Source organism: Chaetura pelagica, unplaced genomic scaffold (genome assembly GCF_000747805.2).
Source record: "Chaetura pelagica isolate M959 unplaced genomic scaffold, ChaPel_1.0 scaffold166, whole genome shotgun sequence".
Lineage (NCBI taxonomy): Eukaryota > Metazoa > Chordata > Aves > Apodiformes > Apodidae > Chaetura > Chaetura pelagica.
In genome coordinates this window covers 297,713-312,102 of record NW_009953758.1, presented here as the reverse complement: position 1 = coordinate 312,102, position 14,390 = coordinate 297,713, and the positions used below count along the sequence as shown (strand labels likewise).

The following is a 14,390-nucleotide window of genomic DNA, read 5'->3' as shown; positions in this document are numbered from 1 at the left end:
TATATTAATGAAGACTCTAAATATATAGCGATTTAAATTAAAACTTGTACCTCTAGTGTCTCCTCTGCAGTACAGCCAGGCTGCTGCTGTAGCTTGCCAGTGTTCAAAGCTTCAATATACTCATCACATTTCTTATAGCCAGCATTCAGGAGCTCATATTTAGCTTTTAGCAGACCCTGCCCAGGGGTTACATCACCAATTCCAATTGAAAAGCCACGATTAGCTATTAATAAAGGAAAAAAAAAATTAAAAATACGTAAGATTAGATTGATAGTTCAATCTCATATAGAGGAAAACAGAAATTTAATCAGGAATTATCATCATTGGGGAACTTATTTTTCTCCCATCATGTGACCATCATAAGCATCCGTTGTTTCACCCCTTCTGTCAGCTTCGCATCTAGCTTATTTTTTTTAAGCGCAGTACACCATATTTGAAAGAATTCTTGCTTATTCTGTATTTCTGCTTTAAGACATTATTTTACACAGAAAGGTACTTCCCTTGTTACTTACAAAGATATACAGGAGCAAGTCTTGCTAGTCGTGACATGGCATCTGCAGCTTCTACCTGTCCCCAGTCTCTCAGCAAGATGTAGAAGATGTTGTTCTTGGAACCTGAACCTAAGGTTCCTTTGTCCATGCTGCCACTCATTAACTCACTGTTTTGAATTGTGACATCTAGAAAAAGGCAAAATTAATCAATATTTTTTCTAAAACATTACCTGAACTCTAGTAATCAGTTTTGGAGTAGGTTTTAAACAAATGCTGTGCTCATGAAAAAAAAACCAAACCAAAACCACATTTATTTTATCTGTAGAAATGCATGACTACATGAGGGAACAGCGTACAACCTGACATGACTGACTTAAGTTAAAATTTATTTCCCTTCCTCCCTAGAAAGGGAACTGTATCCATTTCAAGACTTGTGAGAAATATTTGGAATACATCCTTCTTCAAAATAACTAAAACTTTGCTTCATTAATCAGAATGAAGTCTTCAATCAATATTACTTGTCCAGTAAAAAAGTCCTCCATCACACAAAATAAAGCAATGTAATTTATTTGTAAACTACAGCAACAAAATTTCAGAAATAAAGTAGTTATCTTACTCAAAGATTCTGATATTCAGTTCAACTCAATCACCTCTGGAGGCACAGATAAAATTTAAAAGACACACTGGACTCAGATGTCCCCAGTTGCAAGTATATCAAGGATGTCTTGCCTGTAGGCCCATTCACACTACCTCTTTTACATTACTTCCTTTTGCACTATCAGGAACCTCCCACGTCAGGCATTGAATCTTCCTTATAAGCTTTAGCCTTTAAGCTATCTTCTGTACATGCACTTCAAACATTATTTTCTATAAAACCAGTACAATGCATGTTCATCCCCAACTTTGTTATGCATCTTGCACAGAACATAAGTAGATGGATCTAATTAAATAATTTTAAGCAGAACATTGTCAGTGTTTGCACACTGTAGTCTATGCTCAGTATTTCCTATCTGTATTTTTATATCATCTCATTGAATCTGACGTCACATCTCAATCATTTATTATATACAAATAAAATACCAGGATTTCTTAAGACTTTGGAGAAATTGCAGAGACCTTTCTCAAGAGAATCAGTGTTCCTTCAGTAATTAAGGGTTTTCTTTCAGAGAACTGAACAGAGTTACCAATGAAATAAAAAAGTTTTCCACATCATCAGCTCCTGTCTAGCTCAGAATATGGTAATTATTCCCATAATTAATAAAATTATAAGACTATGAAACAAAGATGATGGTCTGTGTTCACACAAGTGTGAACAAGACTGCTTTGTTGCTTTTTACCCCACATTCCTCAGATGCTAAAAATATTGTGCCACCATGTTTATAACCAACTTGACTACCAGAGTGGTCCTATCTTCTAAAGAAATAGCTCAGAGTCTGGTGTAGAGCAAATTTGAGTCCTAATTGGTAAATCTGCTCTCACATCAACATTACATGACAGAATTACTGTAAATCAGTGGTTTCTCTCTAGGTTAACTCACTTTGGAGCAGCAAAAAGCCAAGCTAATGCTGCATGCTTGAAGTTCTTTTCCAGCTGTTACCACATGAATGTTAAAATAATAAGCAAAGTCTTGCTCAACTCCTACAGCCTCTTCAAGCCTGATGCTTTGCTTTCCCCATCAGTCACTAACTTCCCTGAATGGAAAGACACAGATAGCTTAATAGCCTAGAAATTCCCATTTTCCTTAGAGATCCTAAATCTTTCCACTGTTTGACTTGTAATCCCTGTATCACTACCCCCATTTAAGATAGTAAGTTTTTCCTTTCACTACCTGCACAACCACTTCCTATGTTTCTTTTCTTTTCTCTCTCACCTTAAAATACTGCATTATTAACACAACAAGCCTGGCATCACATTAAATAAATTTTATTACAAAAAAAAAACAAAAACCCAAGCCAAACCACCTAGGTACTTTCTTTGGTGTTCAGCATTTCAAACTTCAGATAATTTTTTATTTCAAGAACACTTATGCCAATACTGCTTTAACTCCTACAGTCAGCCCAACAGCAATAAACAATTGCAACAATTCCTTGGAAGACTTGAAAAATACAGCTTCAGAACCATCACTCACAAGAATCATTGTAACACAGGTCTTCCCCTTTGCCACAATACTGTTTGCCCTTGGTTCGCAGATTGGCTTTTACAGGACAATCATCACTGGGTTTGAGAATGAGGCTGAAAACCTGTTTTCCTGTCCAAAGTGTTACAGGCTTAGAGAAACAAAAGGACAAGAATTAGGATTACAGAGTTTACGTTACCATTACAGAAAAACAACAAGCAACAATTTAGTTGTAAAATTGTTTTCTCTATAGAACCATACTTGTGAAAGAGCCTAAAAGTATTCCTTTCTATAGGAAAAGGCATTTTTATAGACAGAAACAACCAACTGCTGAATGGTTATACTTTCCAGAAGGGCATGTGCATGTCTCTAGAGAAAAATGCACTATTGCTGTTACTGCCACATTTCCTTTCTGATTAGAAAAGAAAACAAATAAAATGCTGCTGCTGTCATTTAATTTCCTAAAGAGGTTGCAACATTTATAATTACATCATTCCATAGTGAATTTGGTTTAAATTTTAGAAGTCTAGAGACCAACATAATTATGTACTCCGACCAGCCATAATTACATGGAAGTAACTGTCACAGCTAGTGCTAAAATTTTTCATTTTGAGTGACAGAAGCAGTCAAAGAATCACTGCTCTTGGTGATCAGTAAAGTCATACACATGTATAAAATTCATATTAGATACTAACTATAAATGTTGCCCAGGCTTTATACTAGCATTATTCACTGGTATTTCAATTTCACTTTCTGAATTTCCCTCTGTTAACATTTAGCCCATATGTGTGGCTAAACTGAAGCAGTTTGCTGTCCCCACCCATGAACTCTCCCTATCCAAGAAAGGAATCAGGAAGAGGAAAGCTTAATGGATTGCAATATAAACACATTTAATGAAATAGCAAAACTAATACAAACACCTACCTAAAGGAAAAACTTACACTCAGCCTAGTCCTTGAGAGTAGCAGAGGGAACAACAGCCCAAGAGAGAAGAGCCCAAGGAAACAGACCTCTCTACCCTCTGCATTCTTCCCCTTCTCAGGATAAGCACGATCTAAGTAGGATGGGATACACCTAAGGCAGCTGCCCTGACTTAAGCTCCTAGGTGACTCAGGGCTACTAATGGCCTGCCCTCCATGGCTGGCCTGTGATTCTGCCCCGTGAAACCAGGACAGCATACTACTGCACTTGTTATTATGAAATTAAATAAAATGTATTAAAAAAAATGTATACCCTAATACTAGTATTTACCCAAATTGAAAATGTACCACTGTGTCCTGGTTTGAGCCAGGATTAAGCCAGTTTTCCTTTTACTGATTTTTTTTTCCTTCAGTAAGCTTTCTTTTAACTAGCAACTGTGTGTTCTGCTAGGCTGATAAGATACTGGAATGTTTTTGTAACTGCTGGGTCTTCAAGGTCGCACCTTCACTCTGCCAGCTCAGACACTACGGGGAGATCTGTGACCCCCCCGTAGGAGGGTGTCCCACACTATCTCCCAAGAATACTGCTTGTCTCAAATACAAAATTGGCTCAAACCAGGACACACAGACATGCTTAAATATATGTGAATGAAGGGATAACAAAGGCATAGCCTTGATCCTGAGTTCTGACCCTTAAACTTAAAAAAAAAAATCATACAAAATTAAGGTCAGAGAACACAAGAACTGCCTGTCAAGAGCATTACCATTGGTCATGAACACACAACAGATAAAGTCTTAGTAATATTAAGAAAATAGCTTGGCACACCTTCAGAATGGCTGGAGGTGGAAGACGAACTTTAATCTTTTCATCCTTGCCAACCAGGATAGAAGCAATTATTTGACAGGCTTTGGCTCTATCGAAAAAGGTATCTTTTAATGTAAGAAGATAGGCACCTAGAACGTAAGGAAGTATTAATGTGACAGACTGAAAGGAGATTAAACTGAAAAGCTATTGCACATTCAGTATCAAAATTCCATTCGAATACTAGTTACCTACTTACTATGCAAAACAACAATAGTTTAGGCAGCTTCAGTTGTAAATATTTTCCAGATTTTTTTTAATTGCTCCACACCCAAATTTCTAAAAAGTAAAAACAAGTGCGTTTCTATGATGAGCTTGCTCTCTCTCAGGTTCTACCCCATAGGTAAAAATAAGGCCCTGGCATTAAATTTTTGTACTTTCTTCCTTATATTCAATGGACATAAAGAATTAAAGAAACTTGAAAGTACTTAGCGTACATTAAAACTAATATTGACTGATTAATTCAACTCCTCTATCATAATTATAAGCTGTTTACATTGTCTACCTAATGTGTATGAAGAGAATTCATTTTCTCTGTCTGAGACACCACAAAACAGGTAATAATTGTGCCTACAAGAGCAGCCAGCATCAGAAGAGGTTCTGAGGACACTATTATATTTCAGACTAACAATGGCCTTACTTTCACAATGTCACTTGGACTTGTGAAGGAGAAATTTAATTAATACAGAAAAATTCTGAACAAGAAGGAAGTGATTCTGAAGGAACTGTTGAGTCACACTTCTTTAAAATAAGCTTACATACATACCTGTGAGAAAATCTTGAATAGCAGCAATAAGGGGTTCTCCATTTCTTGGTGTTACCAAATTTGCTTTAGTCTGATACAAGAAAAAAAATAATTATACATTTGAAGACACTGACATTCCATTTGTTAGTCAGAAGGAACCTTAATTTTAGCAAAATTTACCATTTTAGCAGTTATTTTAGCAAAAATGGTAAAACTACAGAAAAAATGAACTAAAAGTTTCAGTTCACTACAGTCCATGCAAATCTATTGACAGTTAAGCAATCGAGAACAGTTAGCAGAAATTACATATTCTGGTTCAAAGCAGAATTTGCAATCAACTTGAGGTGTTCGGTAGGTTATGTTAAACTGGACAGGGAAGGGAAGCTATGTTTGAGAACCTGAGAAAGGAGCTTGTGAAATACTACAAGTTGTGTGGTCCCTGGTGACATGTAATAAGACAGCCTCTTCCACTAGCCCTGTTTTCCTATGTCTTACTCAGACTACTCTACTAGTTCATCACTCCCACCTACGCAGCATTTTCCTTGCTCACACATACCTGAATCACACACTTAGGGGGAGATATAGGGGAGCATTGGGCAGGGAGGGCATTGCTTTTTAAGCTCCCACATCAGTTCAACAAGCCAATGCACACTACAGCCAACAGCTGCATTGGTACATATGAAGTAGCAACAGCATTTAGTCATCCTTGAGGAGCAACGTACCGGAAAATCATCAGATGGTTGCTACTCACTCTACTTTCACATGACAATTCAACGCCTGCAAATATCAGATCCCTCTTTATCTACACTCCCTTCAGCCCTTTTTCCCCTGCCCTAAGAGCCTACTGTCTCCTGCATTCTTCAATACAAATACACTATTGCTGCCTCATTTGCAGTTGGTCTGACTGACTGCAACTGTTGGGCTGCAAGATCAGAAAGCAAAGTACATATCTGGTAACACAGCCATCCTATTTTGGTAGCAAACACCAAGGACAGTCATGCAGAACCATATTAAACATCTATTTACTTAAGACCACTGAATTTTCCATGGATGTTAAATATAAGTCTATTAGACTACCAGTGCCTAACAGGCCTAATTTATTCTAAAATATTTCAGGTGGCTTTGCAATCACATCATCCTTACCCAGGAATCTTAATATTTCAGATTTCATATCCAAGTTATGATATAGAGGGCCCACCTGTAACTAGCAAAATCCCAACCCTGCCATCATCTACATACCCCCATTAAAACAAGTGCTTCTGCTTTTGCTTCTTCTGTCTGAGGAAGGTGAAGGTTCATCTCATCTCCATCAAAGTCTGCATTGTATGGTGTACAGACACATTCATTAAATCTGAATGTCCTATGAGGTTTTACTCTAGCCTGTAAAAAAAAAAAAAAAATAATTAAATAAGTGATGCACATGCAGTCAAGCACATGGAAAGATAAAATAGCCATGTCTGAGTGCTTCCTTCAAGGCTTTGTCTGTTTTATTAGAGACGTAAGTCAGAATTCCTGATTTTAGGGCTTACCCAGGAACTGACATCAATTGTACTTAGGATATATTATACAAATATAGCAATAACTTCAGTTATGAAGAATTTATACAAAACACAGAACATAAGGATGCTTTGTAGAGATCACATCAACTCTACAAAAACGAAAAGATTATACAATAATAGATACAGAGATCAACCATGGCTTTAATAGAATTCTCCAGACAGTGTACTGGCCAGCTGCATCAATTCCCATGCAAAAGCACAACTGCACTGTATTCATGTTCATTCCCATGCAGTGTTTCAGAAAAAGCTGTGTATTTTGGTTTGTGTAAGATATAAACACCACCAAAGGTAAAACACCTAACAGTCATAATAACCTGTATCTTATGTTGTGTGTGCACTTACAATGTGAGCCATAATGCTCAACTTATGAAGAGAGGGTTGTCGGTTGAACAGGACTATGTCACCATCTATAAGATGTCGCTCCACAACATCACCAAACTTCAGCTCCTGGGCCATCTTTTCTCGGTTTCCGTATTTCAAAAATCTTATAGTAACACATAACAATGGAGTCAGAAGAAGTAAAGTTAGAATGATGTAAAGACAACTGAAAATAAATTCAGTTTTTATAATGCAAGTTCTTACAATGAGCATTGAGAGCACTTGTAGTAACTAGAAGACAAAACTGTTGTGAAAGCATCATTAAACGTCAGCCCAGCTATTGCTGTAAATAATCAACAGATTGCAACATTAGTTAACAAAGCTACAGTTAACACAAGAAGTCTATTTACAGGAATTAAAAAAATAAAAAATTGTTTCAGTTGTATCACGGAATATAGAGAGTTTCACCCATGTACTACCAATTCTTATTACCCATAAACTGACTGCAGATTAGTTGAGGTTGTTCAGCCTTGAGAAGAAAAAGCTCCAGAGAGACTTCATAGTGGCCTTCCAGTACCTGAGGAAGCCTACAGGAAAGCTGGGGAGGGGCTCTTTACAAGGACATGAAGCGACAGAACGAGGCGTAATGGTTTTGAGGTGAAAAAGGATAGGTTTAGATTGGGTATTAGGAAGAAATTCTTCACTATGAGAGTGGTGAGGCACTGCAATGGGTTGTCCAAGGAAGCTGTGGATGCCCCATCCCTACAAGTGTTCCAGGTCAGATTAGATGAGACTTGGAGCAACCTGGTCTAGAGGGGTTGGAACTAGATTATATTTAAGGCCCCTTCCAACCTAGACCATTCTATGATTCGCTTCTCATGAAAACAGCCTGTTTGCTCTTATCTCTGTAGTACATCCTCTATGCTAAGTAAGAGAAATTCACTCATGAAAAAAAACAAAATTGCAGTTCACGATCATTAGTTTGTATACTTGAGTTTAATGGATTACCCTCTTGGGTTTAACGTACAATTTCTTTTTAGATAATGACAATTTTTTTTGCTACTGCCTTTTATGAAGGATTCAAAAAATAGATTTTAATCCCTGTAGATATAATAGTTTTCACACAACAGTAAGAACAAGTGGGAGAGATAAAAGGTGAATCATTACAGATATGCATGATACCTTTTCATCTGTGTGTGCCTTTGCTGTATAAAGTTGGCTCCAGGATGAACATCAGGACCATTACAGACAAGTTTTCTCATAAAATTAATATTTGCTTTGTTCACCTGTTGACAAAGATTTCAATCAGAAACCAATTAAACACATTTCAGCACCTCTTGATTTTGCTCGGGGCTTTTGTGTTTTCAAATTCTAAATTCAGCTGATAATCCCCTTTCAGTATCAAGCTGCTAAAGGGAACAGGCAGGAGGGAATAGAGGAGAAAAACATAAGCCAATCTTGGAGCAGAACATTAGAATGAAATTAAACTAAAAATCTGGGAGGAAAATTCAGAAATAAAAATACCTAACCACTCTTTAGACAGATACACCAACAAACACATGAAACTATCTATGAGTTAAAAAATAGAGAGCAAAACTCCTCTCTTGACATGTCACTCCTTACACCATATGCCTTCACAATACTTGCACATATCTGACAATACAACCTTAATTTAGGAGCACCAGCAAAGCTGTCAGAATGTCACTGAATGACACTATGATTATAAAAGCAATACATTAATTCCTTTTTATAGTAAGGCCATAAAGGACAACATTAATTATTTAAAGAAAGGGAAAAAAGGCATTAAAAAGGTTTTGGTTCTATACTGCTTACCTTTTCAGGAAAGGTTAGTATTTTAGCAACATGGACAGGCACTGCTACTTCATCTATTCTTAAGTTAGGATCAGGTGAAATTACTGTTCGGCCAGAGAAATCCACGCGCTTCCCAGACAGATTGCCTCTAAACCGACCTAACGAAATAAGCAAGGAAAACTTATTTTACACAGAAGTAGTTCTCAAAATGTTATGTCTTAAATCAGCATATCAGAACATCTTTGAAGATACATCACTAAAGCAGCAGTAGGTACTAACACAGTAGGAGACAGATGCTTTGGAATAGTAAATATTTGCAGCTCAACAAAAAACAAATAAAAATAACCTTCTAGACAAACCTTGCTTTCCTTTAAGTCTCTGAACAAAACCCCTGGTCCATTTTTTAGGTGCCATGTTAAGAGGAATTCCTGAGAGCTCACTGTTAATGTACAGAGCACACTGCAGTTGAAGAAAGTCCCAGTCTTCCATAATCATCTGTGTTTTGGCTCCTGATATCCTATGCTAAAAAAAAAAAAAAAAACTCATCCAGTTCATAGAATAAATATATCAACACACATTCAACTAGCAAAGAAATTTTCTGATATGAGTACAACTCTTCTTTTGAAAAAAGGTTAAAAAAAGCTTCATACACATTTGAATGAAAAAGGGGAGATCCCTTTATAACTGGATGCACATTGCTGTTGCCACTCACAAGAGAACTCAGGAAAAAATTTCTTTTGACTAGCATCAGCTTTGGACATATGCTCACAAAACCATGTATTTATTTAAAACATGTTTTTTCCAAGCCACTGAAGTTAAACTAATAAAATTTCCCAACCAGGAAAACCACCAGTAAATAATTTTTCAGGACAGTTAATGCTTATTTGATTTTGTTTTCCTGACAGAAGACCATTTTGGAAAAGCCAGAAAAGTATTTGTCTGGTTGAACTGTTCTTCTAAAGAAATGATGAATAGCTAAATTTACTTCTAGTCTCAATTTGATAATCATGTTACCTGAAACCTGATGTCTTAAGAACAGATGGTGAAATAAAAAAAGGACAAGGTGTAGTAGGAGAAAGGGAAGGTCTACATGGGAAAAAAATTAGTAACATTTTCATTGTAAGTCACCACTCAAGATGTGTCAGAGCCATGGAAGGGGGAAAAAAACAAACCAAAACAAGTAAGTTTAAAGACTCTAACAAAAATACACTTCCCATAATCTAAGACCAGCCAATCAGCCATTTAAAGCAACCTTCTCTATTTCTTTCAATAAAATGCTAAACAACACAGCAGTAGAGGACAAACTGCTTGCTAGATTTAAAGTAGTGAGACAAGTAAAACCACTTCCTATATTCAATTCTAACTGAATCTTTTTGAAGGCAACAGTCTGAGAGATTGAAGGTGGACTCACCTTTTTTATTACGTCATTGAGGAAAATTATCTCTGTCAATTTCATTGTCAAGTCATCTTCATTGGTGCCAGATTTCAAATCACTCACGACAGAGGGTCTGATACACAGAGGAGGCACTAAAAGTCGCGTCAGGATCAAATCTGAAGGCTTGCCTGCTTCTGGATTCATTAGAAGCAGGGGAATGTCTTCTGCTGGGATTCTTTTAAAGAGGTTCAATACTACTAAAGGATTCAAGTTTTCCTACAAAATCCATTGGAAAAAGGGGAGAACAAGCCATAACGTAAGTCTAAATGCTTGTCCCCTTGCCTTATATAGTGATTGTTCAAAAATAAAGCATTCTAAACAGACAAATAGATAAGAACTCTTAGTGCAAACAAAACTATGGTTTATGCTGAACCAACTCTTGTAGTGTCTCAGATACTTGCGGTCCTTTCTTTTTTTCCTTAAACATCAGCATTTACAGAGTATTTCAGTCACTTATCAAAGCAACCCAAACTTCTTAACGGCAAACTTAAAGTACATTGCATTAATTTTATCAGTAGGAACTCACATGAATTACAGTACTTGCTAGACTTAATAAAAAAACCTCACTTCTCTCTTCTTAGTACAGCAACTGCTGCAATATTTGTTACTTCTTCCATCTAAATATGCACCCCAGGATCTTCCCAGATTTTAAAGAGCAGAAAAAAACAAAACTACACAAGGTGCAAAGCTGAATCAAAGAAAAAGTTTAGATAATTCAGTCTCCTTTCTCCTCAGTATTAAGTTGTTCTGAAGGAAAAAAAAATAATCTGTCCTTTAATAATCTCAGTTACAGTAAATCTACATCTACATGAAAGGCTTCTATGTGCCTCTCTTTTTTAGCTTACAGAAGATTCACACACTAAGAATATCCCTCTTCTTTACAGACAGAAAGCAATGTATCAAAACATACCAATCAACTAAAGTTATCATTTTTGCAAAGTTAACATTATTGCAAGAAATATGAACACTTGACAAGTGTCTTTTGGTATAAAAAAATCTTGCATCACCACAGGACTTAAGCTGCTACATTGAAAACCTCCGAGAAGTTTTATTTGAAGCACAAAAAGTAGCATAAAATTGAAGTAATAATAAAATTCACCTGAGCTCTCCCCAGTAAGGGTTCTACTTCTTTGTTATGTTCTATGGCAGTTTCAAAGGACTGAAGAAAAGTAGATACTACTGGATCTACCACTTTCTTATTGGTCTTGTATTTTTCATGTATTATTTTCAACAAACCACACTTCTTCACAGTTCCTGCAAGCAAATAAACCTGGGTTTCTTGTTTTGTTTTTTTTTTAAACAAAACCAGCAAAGAAACAAAAAACCCACGCCAAAACTTTAAACAATTAAATTACAGTTCCAAAACCAGTTAAATCTCCAGTGAACACCAGAATAAAGTAAAACTTGATCAGCTTTATTAAAAAGTTTCTTAAATCACAAAACACAGAGAGGACAATAAGGTCATGTCTCCATGTATGGCTGTCTTGGTGTGCCTAGATGATGATGTGGCCTTTGGAGCTGAAAAGGCAGGAGGTTCAGACCACAATTTAATTGAGATTGCCTTCCAGCACACGCAGATTTTTTTTCGAAGTAGAAGTTCCCACACTAAAAACAGCACTAAGATGTGCCATTTATATATGAACCTGCTGTTTTCTAAAGTAGTTTTGTACAAGTGCTTTCCATCCTCCATTTCTTTTACTGAAGTATGCTGACCTACCTTTTAATCTTGTGAATAACTGTTGTTTGTGCCCCCTATACATATATGTGGCACTTACAATGAAGCAACTCATTCCACTTATTCAGGCTGTTGATCATTACAACAAACAACCCACAATTGTCATAAGTTAAAAAACGTCAAACTTTAAGTTATGAATTAACCACCCACTACAAATCTGTTACACTGCAAGTATGTGAACAACCGTATCACTTCATTGGAGTATGTGAATAAAAAAGATGTATGTTGAAAACAAATGTGAAATCTTATTAAGACACTGCCTTGAAGAACAAACTCCAGTGTAACCCAATCATCACAGCTCAGATACTGCCAAACTGCAGAGCATAACTTCCTAGAGGACAACAAACGCATCTAATATTAAGAGAGACAATGTAATATAATGATGAAAAATGATGCTGAATCAAAAATTAAATATACAAATGCTTCTGAGTTAAAGTATTGATCCTTAACAACATTCCCAATACTTAAAAAAACCCCATTTTAAACAGTTGGGGTTTTTTTGCCATTATTGAAGTACCAAATACTGGCTACCATCAAGAACAACCATGAACAAAAACATGCAACTAAGACAATGTCTCTATCCACATTAACAAAAAGATGAGCAAGCACACGCTTGGCATTAAAAATTCAATCATCCAATTCTTCGTACAGGCCAAAGGAATTCCATCACCTATGGAACAATAAGGATATTCAACATTCTGATACCCATCAAACCCACCAAGGTAAGAACATCACAGTAGATAACTATCACTAACTGCTAGCACCAACACTCACCATTAAACGCACCACAGTAAGGACAAGTGTTTTTCTTTCGGCATTTTTCAGACACTTTTTTTTTCAGCCCTCTTTTCTGAAGGTAAGTCAGGCCAGGTCGTTTCAGGTAATCCAAAAATTGCTTTTTTTCTTCCACTGATAGCATGATATGGCAACAGGTTTTGCAGATCATCTTAAATGTAAACACATATAAACACATAAAGGGTGTTCAACAGACACATGCAGAGTTGCAACATCTACTGTAATTAAGTTCTTCAACAGAGGACAGTTTTTTGAATGAAATATAATGGTCTTGATTTAACAACCAATTCATATGCTGTAATAGTAAAAAAAAAAAGTATATAGAAAAAAATACATTCAACGAGGCAAAGCCTTATCTAAGCTCTGCAGGATCTTAAAATGCCATCTAAAGCAAAAAGATATAATCCATATAAAGCACCTCAGTCCTAAAGAGCAAACTATAGTCTACATTTAATTCAAACTAATACAGAAAAGTAATGGATTAATCAGTTTAAGATCACATAAAACACATGTATTTACATCACTAGGACTGCTATTTAAAAACTATCAAAGCACAAGCCACATAAAGATAAAAATTACAATACAACTTTATTTTCTTCTTCCCAAGTACTCTCTTGAGCATCAGCTTTTCCTGTTTCTAGACTAGAAAGTCATAATTGTATTTACCTGTAAGATGCCTATCACAGCTTTGAAATATCCAACATGGAAACATGGTAGTTCTAAGTCAATGTATCCATAATGTCCTAAACAATCAGCTAGATTTTTTCCACAGGTTTCACAGGGTCGGTCTTTTTCACTGGTTCCCTTTGGGAAGAGGGGAACACAAACAAACCAAAATAAAAAGTAGCTGCAAACAACTGATTATATAGAAAACATAACAGTTCTTAAGCTAGCCAGCTATCCTGAGATCAGACCTATTCCTTTTTCCCAGCATTAGAAGCATGTTTGTAGCTCTCCATGCCCTACAATCCTTAAGAAAAATGTTCCAAACACAACCCCTACTAATAGCAGTGACATTAACTCATATAGCTCTTGCAACTGATCTACAGCCCACTGAACGACAATAAAGCATTTTGAAGATGGATGTCTCAAGATCTCCCAAAAATTACACAGAAATAATTTATCTTCTGTCTCAAAATAATGCTTTCCTCAACCACCCAAAGGCATGAAAAGCATGTCACCTGCTACTGCAGCTAAAAGTCTATGCAATTTAAGTAAAAAAAAACATTTGCACATTTGGGATGAGCACTAAATTTCAACCATCCCAGCTTATTTTTAGCCTCTTCAAGTTATTCTACAAAAACGACCTAGAAAAACCACGGGTTCTCACCATGCGATGATCGAGCACTCCGTACTGCAGCGGGGAGTGGTGGTTGTCCTGACTGTACAAGTTTTTGCTGACCACTTGAATGTGGGCTTGCTGACGCATCTCCTCCGGAGACTTCATGCCAAAACAGATGTGGCTTCTGGAACAGAAATTTCACAGGGATGCATGCACGCACGTGCACACATGCTTGCAGAAACACTCCTTACCCACGCGCACGCACACACGTATGTACTTCAAAACCAAGGCAGAGGGGGGCAAGTTCATCCACAAAACTG

At 36.5% G+C, this 14,390-nt stretch overlaps 1 protein-coding gene across 1 annotated transcript in view; it reads right to left on the bottom strand.

Moving 5' to 3' along the window:
- The window catches only part of POLR3A (polymerase (RNA) III (DNA directed) polypeptide A, 155kDa), a 34,560-nt gene extending 20,312 nt beyond the window's left edge, over positions 1-14,248 (bottom strand). The window contains exons 1-15 of the mRNA XM_010000722.1: positions 14,119-14,248; positions 13,455-13,592; positions 12,768-12,939; positions 11,358-11,512; positions 10,235-10,474; positions 9,183-9,345; positions 8,845-8,981; positions 8,194-8,297; positions 7,036-7,177; positions 6,374-6,514; positions 5,156-5,225; positions 4,354-4,481; positions 2,620-2,758; positions 513-677; positions 51-223 (exon numbers count right to left, since the gene is read on the bottom strand). Of these exons, the coding sequence (XP_009999024.1) occupies positions 51-223; positions 513-677; positions 2,620-2,758; positions 4,354-4,481; positions 5,156-5,225; positions 6,374-6,514; positions 7,036-7,177; positions 8,194-8,297; positions 8,845-8,981; positions 9,183-9,345; positions 10,235-10,474; positions 11,358-11,512; positions 12,768-12,939; positions 13,455-13,592; positions 14,119-14,235 (2,184 nt within the window). The 5' untranslated portion in view covers positions 14,236-14,248. The remainder of the gene's footprint in view (positions 1-50; positions 224-512; positions 678-2,619; positions 2,759-4,353; positions 4,482-5,155; positions 5,226-6,373; positions 6,515-7,035; positions 7,178-8,193; positions 8,298-8,844; positions 8,982-9,182; positions 9,346-10,234; positions 10,475-11,357; positions 11,513-12,767; positions 12,940-13,454; positions 13,593-14,118) is intronic.
- Between the last annotated feature and the right edge of the window lie 142 nt (positions 14,249-14,390).